Below are 21,439 nucleotides of genomic sequence, written 5' to 3' on the forward strand. Positions count from 1 at the left end.
CTCCCAGTTAACGCTGAAGTTTAATGAAGCACAAAGGAAAGAAAAACAGTATTTTTTTTCCTGGAACTCTTAAAGCTCATATGCACCACTGATCAGCAAGATCTGTGGTGAGCTACTTCATGGCTTATGTGCTTAAAAACCAAAGAACTGCAAGTGTTTCCACAGAAGTTTTTTATGTGAAGAAAGATGAAAGTTTCAGCCAGTTATTGGTCTTTATTCCTTCTTCTGGGAATAAAGATGTCTTCAGAGGCGCTGAGGCAGTTTGTGAGCTGGTCTGAACTGGTAAACTCCCTTTCCTTCAGCAGAGCCAGGGCTGTTGCGATTAGCTGAGAATTTCTGATGCTTAAGAAATTACCCTTCATAACTGCAGGCAGGGTGTCCGAGGCAGTAAGCTTGTGCAATGTGCAGTTTGCCTGCAGCTGTGTCTGGCAGCTGCCGCCCTCCCCGGCCTTCTGCAGTTTTTAACCTTCTGATCAATTTTAACTAAATTTGACAGAGGCATAGAAATATTTAGAATATGAAGTTCTGATATGTTCTTTGCAAATGGGTGATGGAGGAGAGATGGACGAGTGCATTTATGTTCCAGCTGAGGGAGAGGCAGGAGGAAACTCCGCTTTTATCCTTTCCCTATGATGACGAACACCTGGTTAATCGGCACGTGTAGCTTTGGTGTAAGCACCAGAGCCTCTTTCTTTTTAATCTGTCTGCAGACTCTGTGTGATAGGTAGCAAATACTGCTACAGCGGTAGTGAGACTGTTTGGGGTAATTTCGAGATGATGGGAAGGCACTGGGGGTGTTTTAGGGAGGAAGGGCTGAGGCATTCCCATCTTTAAGTTGAGGGTATCCATGGAGTGTTGCATGAGGTGGTGTGAGGGCATTTAGAAGCTGTAGGAGAGACAGCACTCAAGCAAATTGGGGTTTTCTAGTTTTGCAGAACAACAGCTGTGTTGCTAATTACAGTCTAGAAACCTCAAACCCAACTTGTTTTCAGATTGCATTTATAATTCTCCAATTTTACATTTGTTAGTCTGTGTGCAAAAAAGGTGTCTCTGGAAATGGCCAATGTCATTTGCCTCGGCATTTTCATGTTAGTCTGGTTAATGCTCTGGTGTTATTTGAAACACAGTTTCTCTTGTCCCCATGTCACAGGAGGTTTACAAAAGCAGCTGCCTTTCCAGGTGAGATAAAAGCAGTTAAGCAGCTATTCATAAAAAAATCACTATAAAATTACCCCAAATTTATTTTGGTGCCATATTTTGCTTTTAGTTGGCTATACAGGTTGGACAGACAGCCTGTGGGACTCGATCCTGCTCTGGATGTTGGTTGCCGGTTTCTGTGAAGGATGTATTTGTGTTCCTTAAAGGGAGCTTGAGGGAACTGAATAATGACAATAACAGAGAAAGGTCTTCAGAAGGTGGTCATATGGCAGTGTCAGGTTTCCAAGCATAGTATTTTATGCCTCCTAACTGCAGTAGAGAGCCCACTGGAGTCAGAGATGCAGTCGATTTTGATGGATGAATTTCTTTTCTTTCTTCTGAAAAACTTCAGACATGATAACTCTTGTGTTGCTTCTTAATTAAAACAGCTGGAGCCAATTTTTGTTTTTTTCCCTGTTGAGAAGAGAAGCTGATGGGGTCTGCTACTTGACTCTACAGTCTAGTTTATTTTCCGAGTCTCATCTCTGCTAGCACAGGAGGAATCAAATAGTCAACAGGTCCTTTGTTCACATCCCAGGTTTCTTTCAGCAACATTTACCCACAAACTCTCTCTCCTTGTTCAGAAATGTGTTTTCTACCTTCCCCTGGCTGTGTTTGGGTCTTGCTTGCTCCATCACTAGTCAACTCTTGGTGCCTTGCCCACTCTGCATGTTTACAGGGTGCATCTTCAGAAGAAGCCCAATGGCTGTGCTGTGAATTTGCCAAATCACAAACTTATCCTCTTTCCCTTCAATTGCTTGAACTGCAGCAGTGTAAGGTGTTGCCAGTTATTGCTATCTGAACTCCTGCCTGTCTTGAAGTAGTCGGTACAGACTTCAGGAAAGGCTGCACTCCAAGGACCACTATAGTGATGGATTGTGATACCGAGTAAACGTTTCCCTGCTTTTGCTGTTGTCTCATGCACTGAGCTCATGTTCAGTCATGTCTGTATGCCACATGAGACCAGGAAGTCTCCTGCTCAGACTATGCCTCCAAATGCTTCTGGGAATCCTGGTTCTTCCATGTAAAAAAATATTTGCTATGGGGAGCTGCCAGAGCCAGTGAATACCAGGTGTCGAGTAGATGAACAGGGCACATTTTCCTCTTCCACACCCAGGGCAGGATGCCTGATGCCATTGCTGCTAGAACAGCCTGATGAAGGAAAGATGACTGTTGACAAAGTCTAATCCCAGCCATCACACCTTTTACATGGCTTTCCTACATTCCTAGACGATGATCTATACGCATGAAGAAAGGGAGAAATGTACGGTGATAGGTGCTATGCGTACTCCCCCCTCTTTGCCAGCATTATGGGGAAATGCAGTTTCATGAGTCAACTTTCCTATAGAAGTAGACATGGATCTGGTACAACAGATCTGTTTCATGGGATAAAGGCACAGAAAACTACAGAAATGTTTTAAAACAATGCATGTAAGAATTTTAAGGTACTACCTGAATTACATTTTATGTAACTCATACGGAGTTGATTAGGCAGTTTTTTCCCCTTAAAACTTACTTAAAATTGAAATTGTAACTCTTATCTGAATCATACCCGTGACTAACGTGACTGGAAGACCATGAGACAGATTTTTATGCAGTTCACTGTAGTCTTTGTATGAAGTTACATTTCTCAAGTCCAGATTCACTGGCTAATATTTAAGGAGTAAAGACATGTTTTATTAAAAAAAACAATCACTGGAGTCATTCCTTTTCTGCTAGTTTAATTGAAGTCATATAACTGCAATTTTAACCTACTTGCCAAAAATTTTGTTAAATGTTTTTCTGAATTTCCTATAGCTGTGGTGGTGCGGTTGTTTGCTGTCTAGGAGATATTTTGTGAAACATGATTAAATGACTGCTTTTACTGTAGGAGTTTTTTTTTTAATGAAATATGCCTGATATTAACTCCTTGTTCTTATATTCTTTCCACTTCCCCAAAGCTGCATATTTTATTCTGACCTTCACCTTTTGCAAATCTATTAAATCTACTTGGTATGAAATATCTGCATATGCTGTTACACTACAACTGCATTTACTCCTTCATTTCAACATTTGGTTGAATGCGTATTTGGCAAATACTTAAATCTACATTTTCCATACTGGGTTGGCATAGCAGAGGGGTGACTGCAGACATACGAAGTTGTTAATCTGGCTGTAAATTTAGGTATACAGCCCTCCATAACAGTGTTGCCCTATGTCCTGTGGACTGCTGCTTCTCAGCAAGCTTTAATTTACCCAGGAAATTCAAGATAAATTGTGTGCTTTGTTTATCTATAAAAGTCTTAAAAACCTGGCGACAGAGGCTACTGTGTTTTTTTTTCAAATCTGTAACATGGCTGACATGGTGAAATGCTGAAATCCTTCCCAGAAGAAGTCAGGGGCATCTTGTCCTTAACGTCAGGTTTTTTAAGGTATAGATTTCCAATACAGGGAGACAAGTGTGGCTGGTGCATTTTCTGACTCATCAGCTCTGAGGACAGTGTAACAGATTTGGGGTTTTTCTGATGCAAGGAGCTAGGCAGCAGAGGCAGAAGGCAGAGCCACCACTCAGTAAGGTCAAACCGTGGCTGACGCTTATAATCCCAGAGAGTGAGGGAGCAGGGCCCTGCATTGCCTTTTCTGCTCCACAATTTGATGAGATGTCCAAATACCTTTAAGGAAGAAGGTTCTCCTAAAGAGGAATAAAGTGCGTTTTAAAGGTGGACAGTGTCCTCTTCCTTTTGTGAGACTTGGAGAACATGGCAACAGGATCAGAGCAGGGAAGGGGATGGAGGAGCGCTCTGCTGGCTGGGGGCTTTGCTGTTTTAATAGAATCATAGAATCGTTTAGGTTGGAAGAGACCTTTAAGATCATCCAGTCCAACCATTAACCTAATATTACCAAGTCCACACTAAACCAATTAAGGGTAGACTAGACTAAACCATGTCCCAAAGTGCTATGTCTACCCGTTTTTTGAACGCTTCCAGGGACGGTGACTCCACCACCTCTCTGGGCAGCCTGTTCCAATGCTTGACTACCCTTTCCGTGAAGAAATTTTTCCTAATATGCAACCTAAACCTCCCCTGGCACAGCTTGAGCCCATTTCCTCTCGTCCTATCGTGTAAACAGGCAAGTAGCGTGTTTCCTTTTTTTTGTAGACATGACTTGTATTGACTTCATGACACTACACTAACAGGTTCTTTGTTTAAAACCCCATGGACAGAAGAGCATGTTTGTCAGTGCTGCTCGTCTGAGCTGTCCCTGAGCTGTGCTGCCGGGTGGCAGGGAGGTGGCCCCCAGAGGAACCCTCGCTCTGGCAGCGTTGCTGCCTGGCTTGATTGCAGCCCATCCCACCGGGCTCTGAGCTGCGCTTCCTGCTTCTCCCTCCATCTCCCCAGTCAAAAGGCTTAATCCCTGTTATTTTTAGTTACTAGACTTGCAAATCATTCACAGCTTCCCCCTCCACTCTTGTATATCCAGCTCTTTCCTTGACATTTCCTCTCAGATATTCCATCACTTTCTTAAAATAAATTTACCTAAAACTTCTCACGTTTCCCACCTCCACTTTTCTGTAAATCTGCCCTTGCTATTCTGTCATAAGTTCATCAGCCTCCCTAAAAACAGAAAAATAAAATTGCTGGGATTAATCCCAGTGTCTCGCTGCACTGCCATCAACACCGCTGGCCCACCACTGGAGCTATGCAAGCCCCAGTCCTTCCCTAGCCCGGTTCACCTCGGGCCTTGCTGTGTCCCTGTGCTCTCTTCGTAGGGGCCTGTCCAAAAAGCTGCACCCGCTCTGCAGCTGTGGCAGAGTTGTGTGCTGTCACCCCCCAAAACATGCTGCCAGCCTTAGGTGAGATTAAGCTGCAGTGCCCAGCTTGGCTCCTGCCTCCACCTTCATTTCCCGCTCTCCAGCCCCTGACCTGCCCGTTTTCTGTGCTCTTCGGGTGATGCCATGTCTCTTCTCCAGGAGACCTCATTTCTCTTTACTCCAGACCTTCAAGACTCAGAGGTTTACTCGCTTCCCTGCGCTGTCCTGTGCAAGTGCCTCATTCTCAGTGCCGCAAACAGAACCCATATCAATAGAGAAAAATCAAGCCGATTGCATTGCATTGGACTATTTTAAGAAGAAAACAAAGGCAATTTCCCAAGCAAAAAGCTGTTTCCCTTGTCTAATTTGAGCTTCACTAGAGAATTAGAAATATGTCATAGTCAACATTTAAGTAATACTAAAAGGTTTTTTAAAAGGTGTGCTTTACCTTACTTTTTGAAGCTTATAACTTCAGTAGCCTTAGATTTTCTCTGTTAAATCTGTTATTTTTCACTCAAATAAAAAACATTTCTTTTTAAGTAAACGTCTAACTAGCTATTTCTGCACAAATAGCAAGATTAGTTGTCTGAATCATAGAGGAGTGTGTTTCTAATAACAGAATGAAAGCCAAAATCCTGCTGGTTTAGAATGGAGACTACTTCTTTGTCTTCAGAGGGAAAAGTCTGGACATCCTCAATTAATTGCATTATTACTGCCATCCTATAAATTGCAGTTTATTACTATTGGTGTGTATTCTTTGAAATTAGCCAGAGAAACAGGATGCTAAAGGGAAGAGCTTTTTTCTCTAAAACAGAGCTTGCCTGTGCCACAGAATACAGACATTGAGTAGTATTCTCTAAAATGCTTAGGAATATTGAAATCTTCCTGTCTTCTATTTCATAAGCTATCCGAACCCTGTCAGAAAAGCAATATAATTGGGTAGTAAATGCTAGGAATTTATGCATACTCACTTTATTGGGACCTTAGTTTATTGGGACCTCTAGCAGAGGCCAGAACTGCAGAGTGAGTGTGGGCTCTTACTGTGGAAATACTATGGAAAAGACGGCTGCAACACCAAAACTGTGTACAGCCTATTACAAAGAAGGAAAAAAGGCTTAAGAAGTTACTGTGGCTTGGTGAAAGTGACCTTATTTGATAGTTCACTTGAGGTCTAGACCAGAATAGGGAATATTATAACTAAAAATATCACTGATATAAAAAATAGGCCGTGTAATGAGAATGCAATGAGAGCTAAAATATGTAACTTGCTGTGAAGCCCAGCAGTTTAATTAAACCAGGAAATAAAGCATTTGCTGGATTCTGGAAATTTCAGAAAATCGGTTTCCCAATATGTTAACAAGTGAAACAGTTTCCACTTTAGCAAATCAAATCTAAAAGAAAATTAAAAAAACCCTCGGAATATTCAGCCAGAGTAAAAAAAATTAACAGAGCGCTGCTAATTTGGAGAGTGTTGCATTACTGAAGTCAGTTCTGTTTCCATCACCACTGTACTTTGCTCGGTTTCATCAAAGTTCATTCATTAACCTGGGTGATTCTTACTGTCATGCCATTTTTATGGCATGTAACAACTATAGTAATAATGACGTACAGTATTACGTAGCAATTAACATCATACAGTTCATGTCATTGGCTATTCTCACCCAAAACCAAATTTCCTTGATGTACATGTGGGACTTCCCCATCCTCCCACATTACCCACCAAGTGCACACAGGTCCTTGAGCAAAAGCAATCCCACGAATGGGTTTGCCTTTGCCCAAGGCAGGAATAACCCAGACTGTCTTCCCCAGCATATTTTTTATGTGCACTACAGGGACTTTATCCACTTCTACAGTACGTAAATGTTTTGATTGGGCAGGGCCAGCCTGATTGGGCTTCTAGTGTTGACTGACCAGGTGGCTTTTGCTAAATGTGTATCCCAATGTTTGAATGTTCCAGCACCCATTGCTCTCAGTGTAGTCTTTAACAGTCCACTGTATCGTTCAATCTTCCCGGAGACTGGTGCATGATAGGGGATATGATATACCCACTCAGTGCCGTGCTCTTTGGCCCAGGTGTCTATAAGGTTGTTTCGGAAGTGAGTCCCATTGTCTGACTCAGTTCTTTCTGGGGTGCCATGTCACCATAAGACTTGCTTTTCAAGGCACCAGGATAGTGTTCTGGGTGGTGGCATGGGGCACAGGATACGTTTCCAGCCATCCAGTGGTTGCTTCCACCATTGTAAGCACATGGCCCTTGCCTTGGCAGGTTTGTGGGAGTGTGATATAATCAATCTGCCAGGCCTCCCCATATTTATATTTCAGCCATTGTCCTCCATACCAAAGAGGCTTGAACTGCTTGGCTTCTTTGGTCAGTACATATTTCACATTCATGGATAACCTGTGTAATAGTGACCATGGTCAAGTCTACCCCTTGATCATGAGCCCATCTATGTGTTGCATCTGTTCCTTGATGGCCTGAGGTGTCATGGGCCCATGAAGCTATAATAATTCCCCCTTATGTTGCCAGCCCAGATCACCTGAGCCACTTCAACCTTAGTGGCCTGATCCACCTTGCTGGTTGTTTTGATGTTCTTCAGTGGCCTGACTCTTGGGTACATGAGCGCCTATGTGATGTACTTTTACAACCAGATTTTCTACCGAGACAGCAATATCTTGCCACAGTGCAGCAGCCCAGATGGGTTTAGCGCTGCGCTGCCACTTGCTCTGCTTCCATTGCTGTAACCACCCCCATGTTGGGCACCAAAAGGACTGTCGTGTTTAACCCCAGTTGACAACCAAGCATCATGCAGCTGCTTGCTCACCTTCCCCACCCCCAGTGGGATGGGGGAGAGAATCTGAAGAGCAAAACTAAGAAAAGTCATGGGTTGAGATAAGAAAGGTTTAATAATTGGGGGGGGTGGGGGGGGGTGGGGGGGGTGTGCAAATTGTAATGAAAAGGAAACAACAAGAGAGAGAGGAACAAAACCCAGGAAAAACAAGTGATGCAATTGCTCACCACCTGCCAACTGACACCCAGCCAGTTCCCAAGCAGCGATCAGTGCCCCCTGGCCAACTCCCCCAGTTTATATACTGAGCATGACATCATATGGTATGGAATAGCCCTTTGGCCAGTTTGGGTCAGCTGTCCTGGCTGTGCCCCCTCCCAGCTTCTTGTGCACCTCCTTACTGGCAGAGCACAGGAAGCTGAAAAGTCTTTGACTTAGTATAAACACTACTTAGCAACAGCTAAAACATCAGTGTGTTATCACATTATTGTCATGCTAAATCCAAAACACAGCACTATGCCAGCTACTAGGAAGAAAATTAACTCTATCCCAGCCAAAATCAGGACAGAGGGGATTTTAATGATGCATAAAGGGACCGCTAGTGTGCTGTATGCAAAACAGAGCAATTAAGAGTGACTATTGATACAGCTAATTGGACCTTAAAATATGCACCAGAAATTGCTTTGGGTTTTTTTGCAGAAGGCTGCTAGTAAAGTCACAGGAGACACGGGGAATTTCCATGAAAACTGCACGACAAAGAAGACACAGCAGGAAAGAGGATGGGGAAAGCAGGAGGCATAGCATGGAGGAAACTCAAAAGACTCGAGACACAGTTTTCAGACAAACCCATTTGATACTGCAATAAATTAAAAAGGATGAGGACAAGCTAGTAATAAAGAAAAGTGTAAATGCCTCATTAAAAAGGATAGTAGTCATGTATTTAAGTTTGTTGATGCTCTGTGTGTTCCAACTTCAAACTCTGAACCTGCAGCTTGTCATCAAAGGAATCCTTTAAAACCAGAATGCCATCGTGTGAACAAGCCATGGGTGACTGGTGTATTAGGTGTGTATCAGGGTCGTCTGCAAATTGGTCATGGAATAATTTCTCAGATAGATTTGTGGCACAGAGTATCAAGTGAGAGCATCAGTGTTTTGTAGTATGGCTGGGAGAAAATAAATGGTGTGCAGCTAAAACACTCAGCTCCAAAAAGCAGTGGATGGGACATGGACAATAATCTGCTGCAGTTAAAAGCAGAGAGTTTGAGCTTGGTAAGGTCATTGTCTTGCTTGAGTAATTTCAGCTGCTACGAAGCACATTACACAAGTGGGATTTTGCTATTGTAACATAGCTGAAGGAAGGGAAGTGTTCCACATTATTGACATTACATCAGGGACTTAACAGAGATCTTATTAATATATCGTTTCATTCTTGCTTACAGAAAACTATGCTGATACTTGAAATGGAAGCAGATTGTACTACTGTGTTTGATGATGAATTCTTGTCGTCTTCAGCAAAATGTGGAGTACTGCTTTTATTTTTACTTTTTGCTGTGGCAGAGGTTTTAGAAATTCCAGGCGTTTTATGAGAAGCACTTGCATGATAGAAATATCCCAACTAATGTCAAACTGTAAATCCCCTATGTCTAATCAACTGCAAACCTGAAAAAGGTAGGGAGTGCATTAGGAATGTAATGATTGTCAGCAGCACCATCATGTATCTTACTACTTTTTGTATAAATACCCTTTTAAAGAAATTCCAGGCCACAGGGTAATAACGCAGAAAAATGCGTTGCTTGTGATGTTAAATGCAGCAGTGGACAAGACCTGAGGATGATATATCTGTATATACCTCTCCCTAGTAGCTCCTGAAGCAAAGACATTAGTGGCTCAGGCAGTGTTAGAGAGTAAGGGATCTGGTAGTGCAATTTCTTCTACTTTGATGCTCAGTTCAAGGCTTTGCTGGGCCATTTATGCAGGGTCTTGGGAGGGTAAAGCTGGCAAAGCTCTAAGAAACCTCATGGTCTTCACAGTTTCAGAGCGCATGGTGGGGGGCTACATTCATTCTCCTTTTTATTGGATACAGATGAGCTTCAGCCCCATCTTTGTACTGCTAAGGAGCTTCTCTCTTCAGCTAATGCAACTTCTTATGAATGTTCTTAAAAATCAGGAGGGGTGGGAAATAAATGCAGCTTTCAGACTGAAGAAATAGAAATATACTTTGGAATTTAAAATCAAGAAGATAGTATTTTACCACTGCATACACTAGAAATGCTACTTAAAATACTTTACCTGTTAATCTGCTCACATCAATTTGCAGTTTGCTTATATGCTTCATGTAAGCTGAGCAGCTATTTGATTTACTGTGGGTGATCCCACTGCCTTGGCTTGCAGGGGAGAAAAATCTTTTTTCACAAAGGTGGAATATTTTTATATTTTCAAGAGCTGATCAGTCTTACAGCATGATAGCTTCTCTTGAAGAAGTCTGATTAGCCATCATACATGGTCATCTTAGAAAATACTGTGTATTTGTACTTAATCCTCCCCATCAGTAAGGATTTATGTTTATAAAGTGGGAAAATATTTACTGAAGGAAATTCAGTATTTACACTACTGATCTGTATTTTGATTTTTAAAAAGGCACAATTCAAGTTCTCCCACCTGGCTTATGTGCTATCTTGAGGGTGAAGCATGTTTATTTTTTTACATTGCATGTGAGAGATGAGCATAATTTGTCTGTGCTTGTACCAAATCATACATTTCAGTTTTGCTATGTGGGAATGTCTCAATTCTTTCAAGCATAAGCAAGATATGTAAGGCATAAAAATCAGGTCTTGTCTAGTGTCCTGGTAAGTATCTTATCACAGAGAGATCATCCACATGTGTAAGAACATGTGTGGATTTAATAAATGCTGTCACGTCTGGAAAATACCCATTTTAGATATAAAATGAATGTATACATATGTGTGTGTGTATTTAACACCTCCATGTTATTTGCTGACAATTATCTTTTACATAAGTTATGAAAGAAAAGCTTTTAGCAAAATACTTCATTGTAGTTGAGGTTAACCGATTAGTTAACACCGCTTCATTACAAATCTTTTTTTTCTCAGGTGTTTGTTTTTTTGGCTAATGCAGGCTTGCTGCTGACATCTGCGAGTGTAAGCACTCTATGATAATTTAAAAGAAACAGAAAATAGAGTCAATAAGACCTGCAACTTAGTATGACTGAGTGTTCAGAGCAATCATAAACTATATTACCTGAAGAAAACGAAAGGGCTAGCAGCCACACCAGCACAGAGGAAATATAATACACCAAGTGTCCTGGTGTACTCGCTACGCATGTTTTCTTAGTCATAGATAGACCACATCAAAGTTTTTATTTTGTCCTTTAACTTAGTAGCCCAGGTGCCCTATAGTATTTCTTACGCTTGGGATCAATCATAAGAATGTAGATGCTGCTAAGTAAAATGCACCTTTGTGGTAAACTGACTATGCTTCCCAGTTAAGGGTAAGGTAGAGGGGAAAAAAAAAGCTACTTCATTTTTCTAAAACATTAGAGATTTGTAAATTAATCTGTAGCTGGAGGAGGATCTGTTGTTTTGGTTTTGATTTTAGTTACGTGAGCTTAGCAAGAACAATTTATTTGAGCACCAGCTATCACTTCCTTAATGGTATCCTCTTGTAAACCCCTGCTATTCTCTTTATTGGGATGCTGCAGTAGGATGGAAACTGTAGGATTTCGGTGCTCTTGAGAGATGCTGAGCTCTGCAACTTTCATTTGAGTTACACAGTCTCAGATCCAAGTGACCCAGGGAGGACATGGTTGGATCCTTGCACTGATCCATCAATGAATGCAGTTATAACCTGCTGCACTTTGCCAAAATGGCCTATTTAAATGTTCTGGGTAACTTTATTTTTTTTTTTCTTCTGATGTCCTTTTTGTTAGACTATGTAATATGTCATTTATATAGATAGAAAGAAAAGAGGCACTATTTTATTTGTGAAACAGTTTTCCTTCATTTTAGTATTTGCTACCTCCCCCTCTACACGGTACACCCATCACAGAACATAGTTTTCTAGTCCAAGTGCTATTTTATGACACCTTTTCAACACACATATTTAGGCTGTGATCTGCAAGACTTCTGATTTTGTGGAGATGGTACCTTGCTTAGGAACCAGTAGTTTTTAAGAAGCAAGCCAAAATAGTTAAACCTCATTAAAAAAAAAAATTGTAACTGAAGTACAGTACCTCATATTTTTAATAAAAATGCATTGAGAATTTTCTTAGCAGTTTTACTTGTGAATATTGGATTTGTTTGATGTTCTTTGGTCAGAATAGCTGTGTTTTTAATAACAGGTAGATAAATACTTATCGCTTTCAGATTAAGATAATGAGGAAATTAAATTTTCCTCTGTAGACTTTGTTTTGTATTTAAAATAACTGCCTCCATAGCTTTTTTTTTCTTTTTTTCTTTTTTTTTTTTTTTTTACTTCCCCATTTAATTTCAGTAGAACACACAAGTGAATCTGCTGACAGAAATCTGTGAGATTGGAAAAGCTGATACTCCACCTCCAGGTCTGGAAAGACTGAAGCTCAGCAGGGCTTTTTTCTATCCTCAACTTTAATGTACAGATACAATGATGGGCTAGGAGGGGCCCGTAAGTGTCTCGGACTTCTTCTCCACAAGTGAGCTGAGACCTTCTCAAGCTCCTGCAGAGCCGGAGAGGTCGGCCAGGGTTACAGCACATTGGAGCCAAACGTGACATCCCTGATCACTGACCCAAGTCCCCCTTTGGACAGTAGTAGCAGACCGAAGCATCTTGATTTTTGCCTGGGAGGAGGCAGGAGATGCTGCTCCTCTGTCTCAAGCATCTCCTGCCAAAGCTGCTTTCATAGCCTTGGCGTGGTGGGCTAGAGACTGGGCTTCAGTGCTTTCCATTTTGTGATAGGACAAACACACCTCTATTCACCGCTTAAACTGCAGTGCCATTGTGACCGTGCTACAGGATCAGCCGCTCCATGCTTTATACCTAGGACCCTTTCTTCTTTAGAGCCAACTCTTCTAACCAAGCCGCTGACACATTTGTGGTTATTTTGGGTCTAAAATCTTTCTAACTTCAACCCGACCGCTGTTTTATTATCTTAATTTTACCTCACTGGCCGTCTGGCTCATGAAAAGCAAAGGAGGCTAATCCTGTACTGTCATGATTTAGGAGAAGAACAGGGAATCCACTGGGGGGTTGTCTTTCAACTAAAGAGGTTTGATGACCTTTCTGTTTCCAGTCAGCAGATCAACATGTAGAAAATACACCTTTAAACCGCTTGTTTGTACTTCCTTCATTATGAAATACTGGAAAATCCAAGGTGTTTTTTTCAGATTTTGAGTATTCCTTGTATACTCTGCCTTCAGTTATGGGGATTGTTGGCATGTAGTTTTGAGAAAGAAATCTTCAGTTGAGTTTCATTGTGTCGAGAGAAAAAAAAATAATGAAGGTCAGGTCTATTTGTAAACTTCATCCATTTCAGCTAGGAAATGAAATTAGTTTTGACGGTGATACTGATACTATTTCTCCTCAGCACAGAAGTGTGTGTGGTAATTTACTCTTTATCACTTGTGATAGTCTCCTCACTGTTTTTTCTTTTCTTTTTTTTTATTTTTAATGGTTTTGGGGGCTTTATTTTTGCTCAAACATAATTAGCATTACACTGTACAGAGAACACTGTTTATTCTTGGTCTGTTTGCTCTTCCATGCTCTCAGGTTTGATGTCTCGAATGTATTCGTTTATTAATAGAATCAATCAAATAAATAAAGGGCAACAACTTCTATCTGTTCAGATCTGCCATGGCAGAGATGGTTTCAAAATTTATCTGAGAACTTGTCTTTCTTACTGCGCTACAATAGCAAAATACAGAATGGCCTTGTGTTTGCCTTGTTTTAAAAAGCCGTGCATACATTCAGCAGCTGATTGTATTTCAGATTCCAAAGTACAGATCGTTGCTTTTCATTTCTCTGATAAAAAGCAAACTAATATTGCAGAGCCCCTCAATTCCTGAAATGGGTAAACATTTCTCATAAAAATCCAGCAGCTCATTTTCAATTAATTGTAATAAATTAACCCTGACAAAGCAATGGTAATTCTCATGAAAATTTGATTTGCATCTGCTGAAAGCAGATGCGCGTTACTTACTGCAGACCACCACAATGACAGCAGCATATGTCTCAGAAATCTATCAAGGTAGTTGTTTTATGTTACAGTTTTCAGACACCTACAGCATGTCTCCAAAATGTGCTTCTCTTGTGCTACTGCAACTGGTAGCAGCATCACAACAGCCCACTCCTTCCTCGCGTGGGTTCCCTCCCCGCACCCCAGTCCTTCCCCCCAAACAAAAAGTGCTCTCAACAGCAAAACCCACACTTTGAATAGGTTACGTTTGGTGAAAGTAGAGATTACTGAATGGAAACCCAGGCTTTTCATCCATTGTGGGGTGGAGACCAATACAAAAAATGCTCAAATATATGGATATTTAGTACTAAAAACAATATTTAAAATTATGTTTTAGGACTTCGCCCAAAAAGGACTCTGCGCTTGGTGCTATGGACGGCAGAAGAGCAAGGAGGAATAGGTGCTGAGCAATACTATCAGTTGCACAAGGTAAGTGATGTCTTCAGATGATTTGCTTGACAGCACTTTTCTCCCTAGTCTTGTGACTTGCGTATTGTTTTTGTCAAAATGTTCAGCTTAATTTCTAACCAAAAATAGTGATTCCGCTTCTGCCTGAAAGTATATTTTCTGGTTTTAATCATAAATGCAAACTTCATTTTACATTTAACAGAAAGTGATGCGACCACACATATACGTATTCCTCTTGACCTAAGATATTCTGTCACAAAACTGTTCTGAAACAGATATTTCACGATGAGATCTGCCATAGCTTTCAAACAATGCTAACTTTCTGAGAATTAATGACAAATGGTCCACATATGTTGGCAATATAAATAAATTTTGTTTGCCTCGTATATTTCTTCTGTTGCATTTTCCCATAATATTTTACAATGCAAAACATAAAATAATACAAAGAAAAATCTTTGCTATCTTACCTTAATAGTGTGTAATCTAAAATACTCTTTGCCAACTATTAGTTTTTATGGGATCTGGAACATTTTAAATGGTTGATTTCTGATGATGCAAGGAACACACAAACTCTATGACTGGTTATCAGGATAAAAATATTGTGTATTGTCACATCTGTCTCTCCTGCCAATAACTGCCTTTTCAAAGTACATCATGACATAAAGGACAGTTGCATAAAACTATTTTGGAGGTAAGTCTTTGGAATATGTGTGTGGTTTTTTTCCCCAGAAAAAGTATGCTGTACCTGTATAACTAAGCTAAAGTAGCTATCTTTTATTCTTTTCCCTAATTTAGTAGTATTACTCTCTGCTACGGTTAATGTATCCAAGGCAGAGACAAGATGAATGCAAATGTGTTTAGGAAGTCACCTGCTGTACAATAGTATGAAAGCAGACTTACAAGCAGTTCCTAAGAGTATGTTTTTAATAGTAAGTAATCTATCAGAACAAATAAATGGAAATTTCACTTTAAATCAAATTCATTGTGATGAACAAAACTAAATCAGTTTGCATCTGCAATAGAGTTGTCAGAGATAGCATTACAGTGGTTATGGTTTTCTGGCTAATTCATGAACAGTCAATTATTTCCCACTAACTGGTTTGAAATTACTAAGTGTATTTAACTACCCATATATAATGTAGTTCCTCCTTGTATCTCCAAATTATAGGGATAGCTCAGCTGTCTCATTTGAAAGAGGTACCTAAGAGCGTGCTTTCTCAGCTTTGGGGAGGTGACAGGTTGCAGTTTAGTATGTATTAAGGACTATGGATTTACCACTGGTACTCTGGTATTCAGCAGGGTTAAACTGGAATGAAATGTTCTGGAATACATAGCACAGGAAAGAGATGCTTCTCATGTGTAGAAGTGCATTTTGGAGGAGCTGTAGGGGTGCTCTGTGTGTAGTGCACACCGCTCATGAGAAATGTATCATCACCTCTGTGGATTTCCACGTCAGAAAATAAGCTTCATCCAATGGTGGTGGTGTTAGCAACACATGAGATTGTCTCATGCACGTCTCATCTTTTGCCAAAATGTCTGCATTTCACTGTTGTCTCTAGGATTTATGTTCAGATGTAATATCAAAAAGCAGGCTTAAGGGTCAAATAAGGAAATATAAAGCATCTAAAGGGTGTTGTTTGAAAGGTAGTTTGTTTCTTTGCTTTTAAAAAAATCGAGACAAAGATGTGTCTCAATTTTTGTTCTGCTGTTGTGATTCCATCTGGATGTTGTGCTCTGCAAAGAAAGCTTGGTCTAACTTCACAAGAATTTGTAATTTGCATGGAGAATTTAAGCAGAAATGACATCTGTCTGTTGTTTGTTGTTCTTTCCCCCCTGCCATGTGATCTGGCATGATTATAAATTGATACAACTATAGGACATCACGTTACTCGTAATAATAAAATAAAGCAGATTAATACTGTACATTATATTTAGCATGAAAAATAACTTAACCTTTTAATGATTTACTTGCGCAAATTTCTGGTAATTAGGATAGTATGGCATAAACATTGCTTGCTGATGGTAATGAGTACAAGTTAACTAAGAGTGGTATTTAAGGATGCCTTGTTAAATGAAAGATGGCCTGTATGACTCATCTACATAGCTGGGCTTATTATGACTTCAGTTTGCTACAAAAGAAGTAGAAATATGAATGCAGTAATTCAGCACAGACAGACATGGATTTCCTTGACATTGTAAATTACCTCCTCATGTCAGTGGAAATGTGGCAAGGGAGAAGAAATGAAGACAATATAGTACTGGACAAGTACAAATACGCTTACTTTTGTAGTTTATTTATTTTTTCTTTCAATTTAATTTCAGGGCTTTCTTCCTCATCCGTCATTGTAGGTTGCCACTGCTAGAAAGCAGATAAGTTAGTGCAGAAATAACTGAGATAGCAGCAGCATAGTGATTTTACTATGGTGCCAATAATTAACTCACATCCCTGCATAATAGCATTATTTATACCACTCAAGTATTTCTGTAGAGCCCAGTATTATAGTTTCTGATTATTAAAAGTAGCGACAGGGTATATTGGCTGTCAGAGCTTGTAAGAGAATGTAAGAGCTGCCATATTGGGTTGACCAAAAGCTCAGTCTAGCGTTGTCTCCTGTTTCTGACAGCATCCAGTAAATAGATGCTTAGCAAAAAGCATGTTTGCTCAGCTGCAGTCAGAATAAGCTCAGACACATAGATTATTCATGCAACCATGCTTTCATGTTATCACATATTTTTCTGGTGAGCATCTCATGGTCCTCATCTGTTGTTTCCTTTGTATGATTTTTCTAAGATATTTCCAAGAGTTGAAAGCCAAGTATCATCCAGCAGTTTTGGTGCCTCCGTTAGTGCAGGGGTACCTGCCACCCACCAGCACGTCGCAGAGCACCTGCTCGGTTTTGACCATGGGTTCAAAACCCCAGGGGAATCACCGGCATCTTTGCTCCCAAAGGAGATACCTGCTGAAGTGCTCACTGCTTTTAACTGTTAGCCAATAATTAGATTTAATCCCAGACTGGAAAAAAGCCTGATTTTCCTTTACAGTGAAGACACCTTATCTTGATGAAGGGTAATGAAATTAAAGGATCTAAGTGTAAACCAGGCTCCAGATCTTGGGATTCGACACTGCATCTGACGTCTTTGCCCAGTGCTTAGTATTGTGTGACCCAGTTGCTGAGTAGGGCTCTTATGTATGGACAATACAGAAAATAACTTCAAAAATGTGCAACATTGCAACTGCTGCTTTCCTTTCCAAGTTGAATGGAAGAAGCAGGAGGAACGTGGTTTAGTAATTCTGGAGGACCTCACATTGCAGCAATTCAGATTCTCCTACAGTCTTTAACAATGGTACATGAGTGCCCTCCAGTAGGGTTTTTAAGTTTGTTGTGTGTTTAGTCTTATGCTGTCTTCCCGAGGGGAGAAAGAAGTACATGTAACGAAGCATCTGTCCTCCTTTTGTTGCTTCGGATTAGTTTCTGTGAAGATCTGTGTATCATGAAGACAAGGTTACAGTTATTTACCCAGCTGAATTAAGGGACTATGAATGGCTGATAATACTCATTTTGGAACAGAAGTATTGCATACAGTCTTCTGGCAAAGCAAATACATTTTGTAATTAGAAGACTACGAGATCCTAGGTCACATTCAAATTTACTTTAGTAACTCTGTTGTGATCATTGGAGGCATTAATATGTTATGAATTTAAGTCAAAGCGTATTAGAGAAAGCATTCTTAAAATATTTCTGCATGCTTTTAGTGCTATCTTAATGATGTTTACAGTACTTACCTAAATTTCTGGTGCAAATGCCATACACTGTTTAACTTTTTAGGAAAGGTTTAACTTTATGAAAAATATCTATCACCAGTATTTACTATGGTTTCCTTTTTGTGTTTATTACCAAGAAGATTTGATATTTTGCCCAAACTGGGTCTGCATGAAAGCAGGACTTTCTGAAATGCTGGTATCTCATTGCTAATTTAAGTACTCTTTGTTGATGCTCACATGAGGTTTCTACTGTGATTCGCTAATGAGTTACTTCCTCTAAGAAGCAAATACTAAAATAATTTCTTGTTACTTCTGGTTGAAATGATTCTTCCCCAGGAAATATTGGCTCCTCAAAACCAGAGTTTTCAGAAAACTCCTGTATTTCAACATGATGTTTATTTTCCAAGGTACCAAGTACTCTGGTGGAACGTGAGACATGGATTTGTGTGTGATTTGAACCAAACAAAGGACTTCAATGTGGGTTCTTTTATCCCAGTGAAATATGTTGACCATTTGCCTATTGACTGTTCTCAGGAAATATTCTCTGTAATCAAAGTTCTGTAAAATTACTGCTTGTTATTCTGACCACTGCTGTCCTGTTGATCCCTTTCATTGAGAAAGAAATGCATAAAAAAAGAAATGTTCAGTTACAAAATAACAAAAAGAAAATAATTGCACTGTATTCTCCAGAATCACAGTTAACAAACGAAAGTATCCTTGATTGTGTTAAGAACAGTAAATCTAGCATATTTATGCAATTATATTTTACACCAGTTCTAGGTCAGTAGGAATTCATAACTCTTAGTATTGAGGTGTCACAGTCCTAGTGAAAGCTGCAGAGGAAACCAGATTTTACTAAAACACAGAAAGGGGTTGATTCTTTATCCTGCCTGAAGCAGGGAAAACCCAGAATCAGCCATGGCAGTGTGTCCCTGGGCTGCCTGGTCTTCATTCCCTGTGGGCAAATTTCATACACAGGTAGTGTTAGGAGAACTTTTCTTTTTTTACCTTTCCTCCCTTTTCTTTCCCTCATGCACGTAGCAGAGGTGCCATCTGAAACACTGTGCACTGGTGGAGACATCTCCTGAGCATAGCTGCTCTGCTTTCATAGTCCAGGCAGATGCACCCGACCGCAGGTCCTTGGTGCTTTGGGATGTTCTGCTGTAAGAAAGCTGGGCTGCTTCTGCCCAAACTCCCTGCACAGAAAATTGTTGCCTCTTGTTGACTCATCGTGATGAGCTTCCTCCTCATTGACTTCATTTCATTTTAATGTTGCAGCTCACTCAGATGAGAACCTAAAAGCGTTCTGCGTAGAACCAGGAAATATTAACGATGTATGTGCTGTGGTAATTTCTAAGGTATTGCTGATTTATTGTTACCGATTCGTTACTGAAAGTTACAAAAGTACTCACTTTCTTATTGAAAGCAGTAGAAGTTGTCTTTGGTTGAAAGATGTAAACCATGATTTTTAATCTTGGCAGTGCTGCCTATTTTCAAATGAAAACCTAAAACCTTTCAAAAAGGGATAGCAGTGGGACAGAGTCATTCAGAGTCATAGACAGTGTTTTGATACCCTTGTATTTGAGCAGTAAAAGGGCTTAAGTTATGGAATGTTTTCCTGGAAGAGCACTTGTCCTTGATACGCCAAAGAAAAAACCTCCCAAGACAAGGCTGCAGGTAATCTGATGCATACCCCATGTAGCCTGCTGCTGTCTTCAGAGCTGCCTGCTTTTTCTTGTCTATCATCCCAGAGAACTTACAATACTGAATGGTCATCTCTGTGAGTGCTGGCAAGTGGCTGTAGAGGAAACAGTAGCGGTATTGTACAAGGCAAGACATGCTAGTAGTATGTTTTTACTGAGTGAAATGCTAATAAGTACATGACCAAATCCTGCTCCAGGGCTGTTGAAGTTACTGGGACTCTTGTCATTGGCTTGTCAGAGGTCAGAACTCTGTAACTCTGATAGAGAACGTGCCATAAAATCTGTGGACATTTTTACAGACTGCTTTCCCACAAAATGTGGCAGAAAAGTATTTCATCTTTTAACAAAATATGAGCATTATTCATACCTTGTCATTGTCGTGGTTTAGCCCCAGCCAGCAACTCAGTACCACGCAGCCGCTCGCTCACTCCCCCTACCCCGATGGGATGGGGGAGAGAATCGGAGGAGTAAGAGTGAGAAACACTCCTGGGTTGAGATAAGAACAGTTTAATAATTGAAATAAAGTAAAATAGTAATGATAATAGTAACAGTATAATAATGATAATAATAATAATGATACACGAAGCAAGTGATGCACAATGCAATTGCTCACCACCCACCGACCGATACCCAGACAGTTCCCGAGCAGCGATCGCTGCTCCCCGGCCAACCCCCCCCAGTTTATATACTGAGCATGACGTCATATGGTATGGAATAGCCCTTTGGTCAGTTTGGATCAACTATTCTGGCTGTGCCCCCTCCCAGTTTCTTGTGCGCCTGGCAGAGCATGGGAAGCTGAAAAAAGTCCTTGACTGGCATAAGCAGTACTCAGCAACAACTAAAAACATCAGCATGTTATCAACATTCTTCTCCTACTAAATCCAAAACACAGCACTATGCCTGCTGCTAGGAAGAAAATTAACTCTATCCCAGCCGAAACCAGGACAGTATCCACCCCTTATTCTATACCATCTACGTCATGCACAGGCCCTCCCCTTTCCAATGTGTTCCAATTAATCACCACCGCTTTCCCTATCTTGATATACACACAGATATCATTCCCTTCGTCTATGGCCCATCCCTCTAAAATGTCCATTGAGTTCATTTAGCCCATGACTTTGGGTTCCATCTGTCATCACAGTCTTTCAGAGCAGGAGAGGTGGTGTGCAGTGTTGGACTGTTGCATGCTGAAGTCAGTTCTCATTCCAACATGGTTTCATCAAAGTTCATTTTCATTAAGCTGGGCAATTCTTACTGCAATACCATTGATGCGGCATATAGCAATCATAATATATAGTATTATATACTTAATATTAACCTACTATATTATTATATTAACATGCAGTTAAGAGATAACATATAGTTAAGAGATAACATACAGTATTATAAAGCAATTAATATTATACAATTCAGTTCATTGGCTATTTTCACCCAAAATCAAATTCCCTTGAGGTACACATTGGGCTTCCCCATCCTTTCGCATCACCCACCAAGTGCACCCAGGTCCTTGAGCAAAAGCAATCCCACGAATGGGTTTGCCTTTGCCAGAGGGGGAAGTAACCCAGA

The 21,439-nt window shown here is 40.4% G+C and overlaps 1 protein-coding gene across 1 annotated transcript in view; it reads left to right on the forward strand.

The window, feature by feature from the left end:
- Positions 1-21,439, forward strand: part of CPQ (carboxypeptidase Q) — a 157,466-nt gene that overhangs the window by 87,129 nt on the left and 48,898 nt on the right. The window contains exon 5 of the mRNA XM_075706260.1: positions 14,337-14,428. Within this exon, the coding sequence (XP_075562375.1) occupies positions 14,337-14,428 (92 nt within the window). The remainder of the gene's footprint in view (positions 1-14,336; positions 14,429-21,439) is intronic.

Source organism: Pelecanus crispus, chromosome 2 (assembly GCF_030463565.1).
Source record: "Pelecanus crispus isolate bPelCri1 chromosome 2, bPelCri1.pri, whole genome shotgun sequence".
NCBI lineage: Eukaryota > Metazoa > Chordata > Aves > Pelecaniformes > Pelecanidae > Pelecanus > Pelecanus crispus.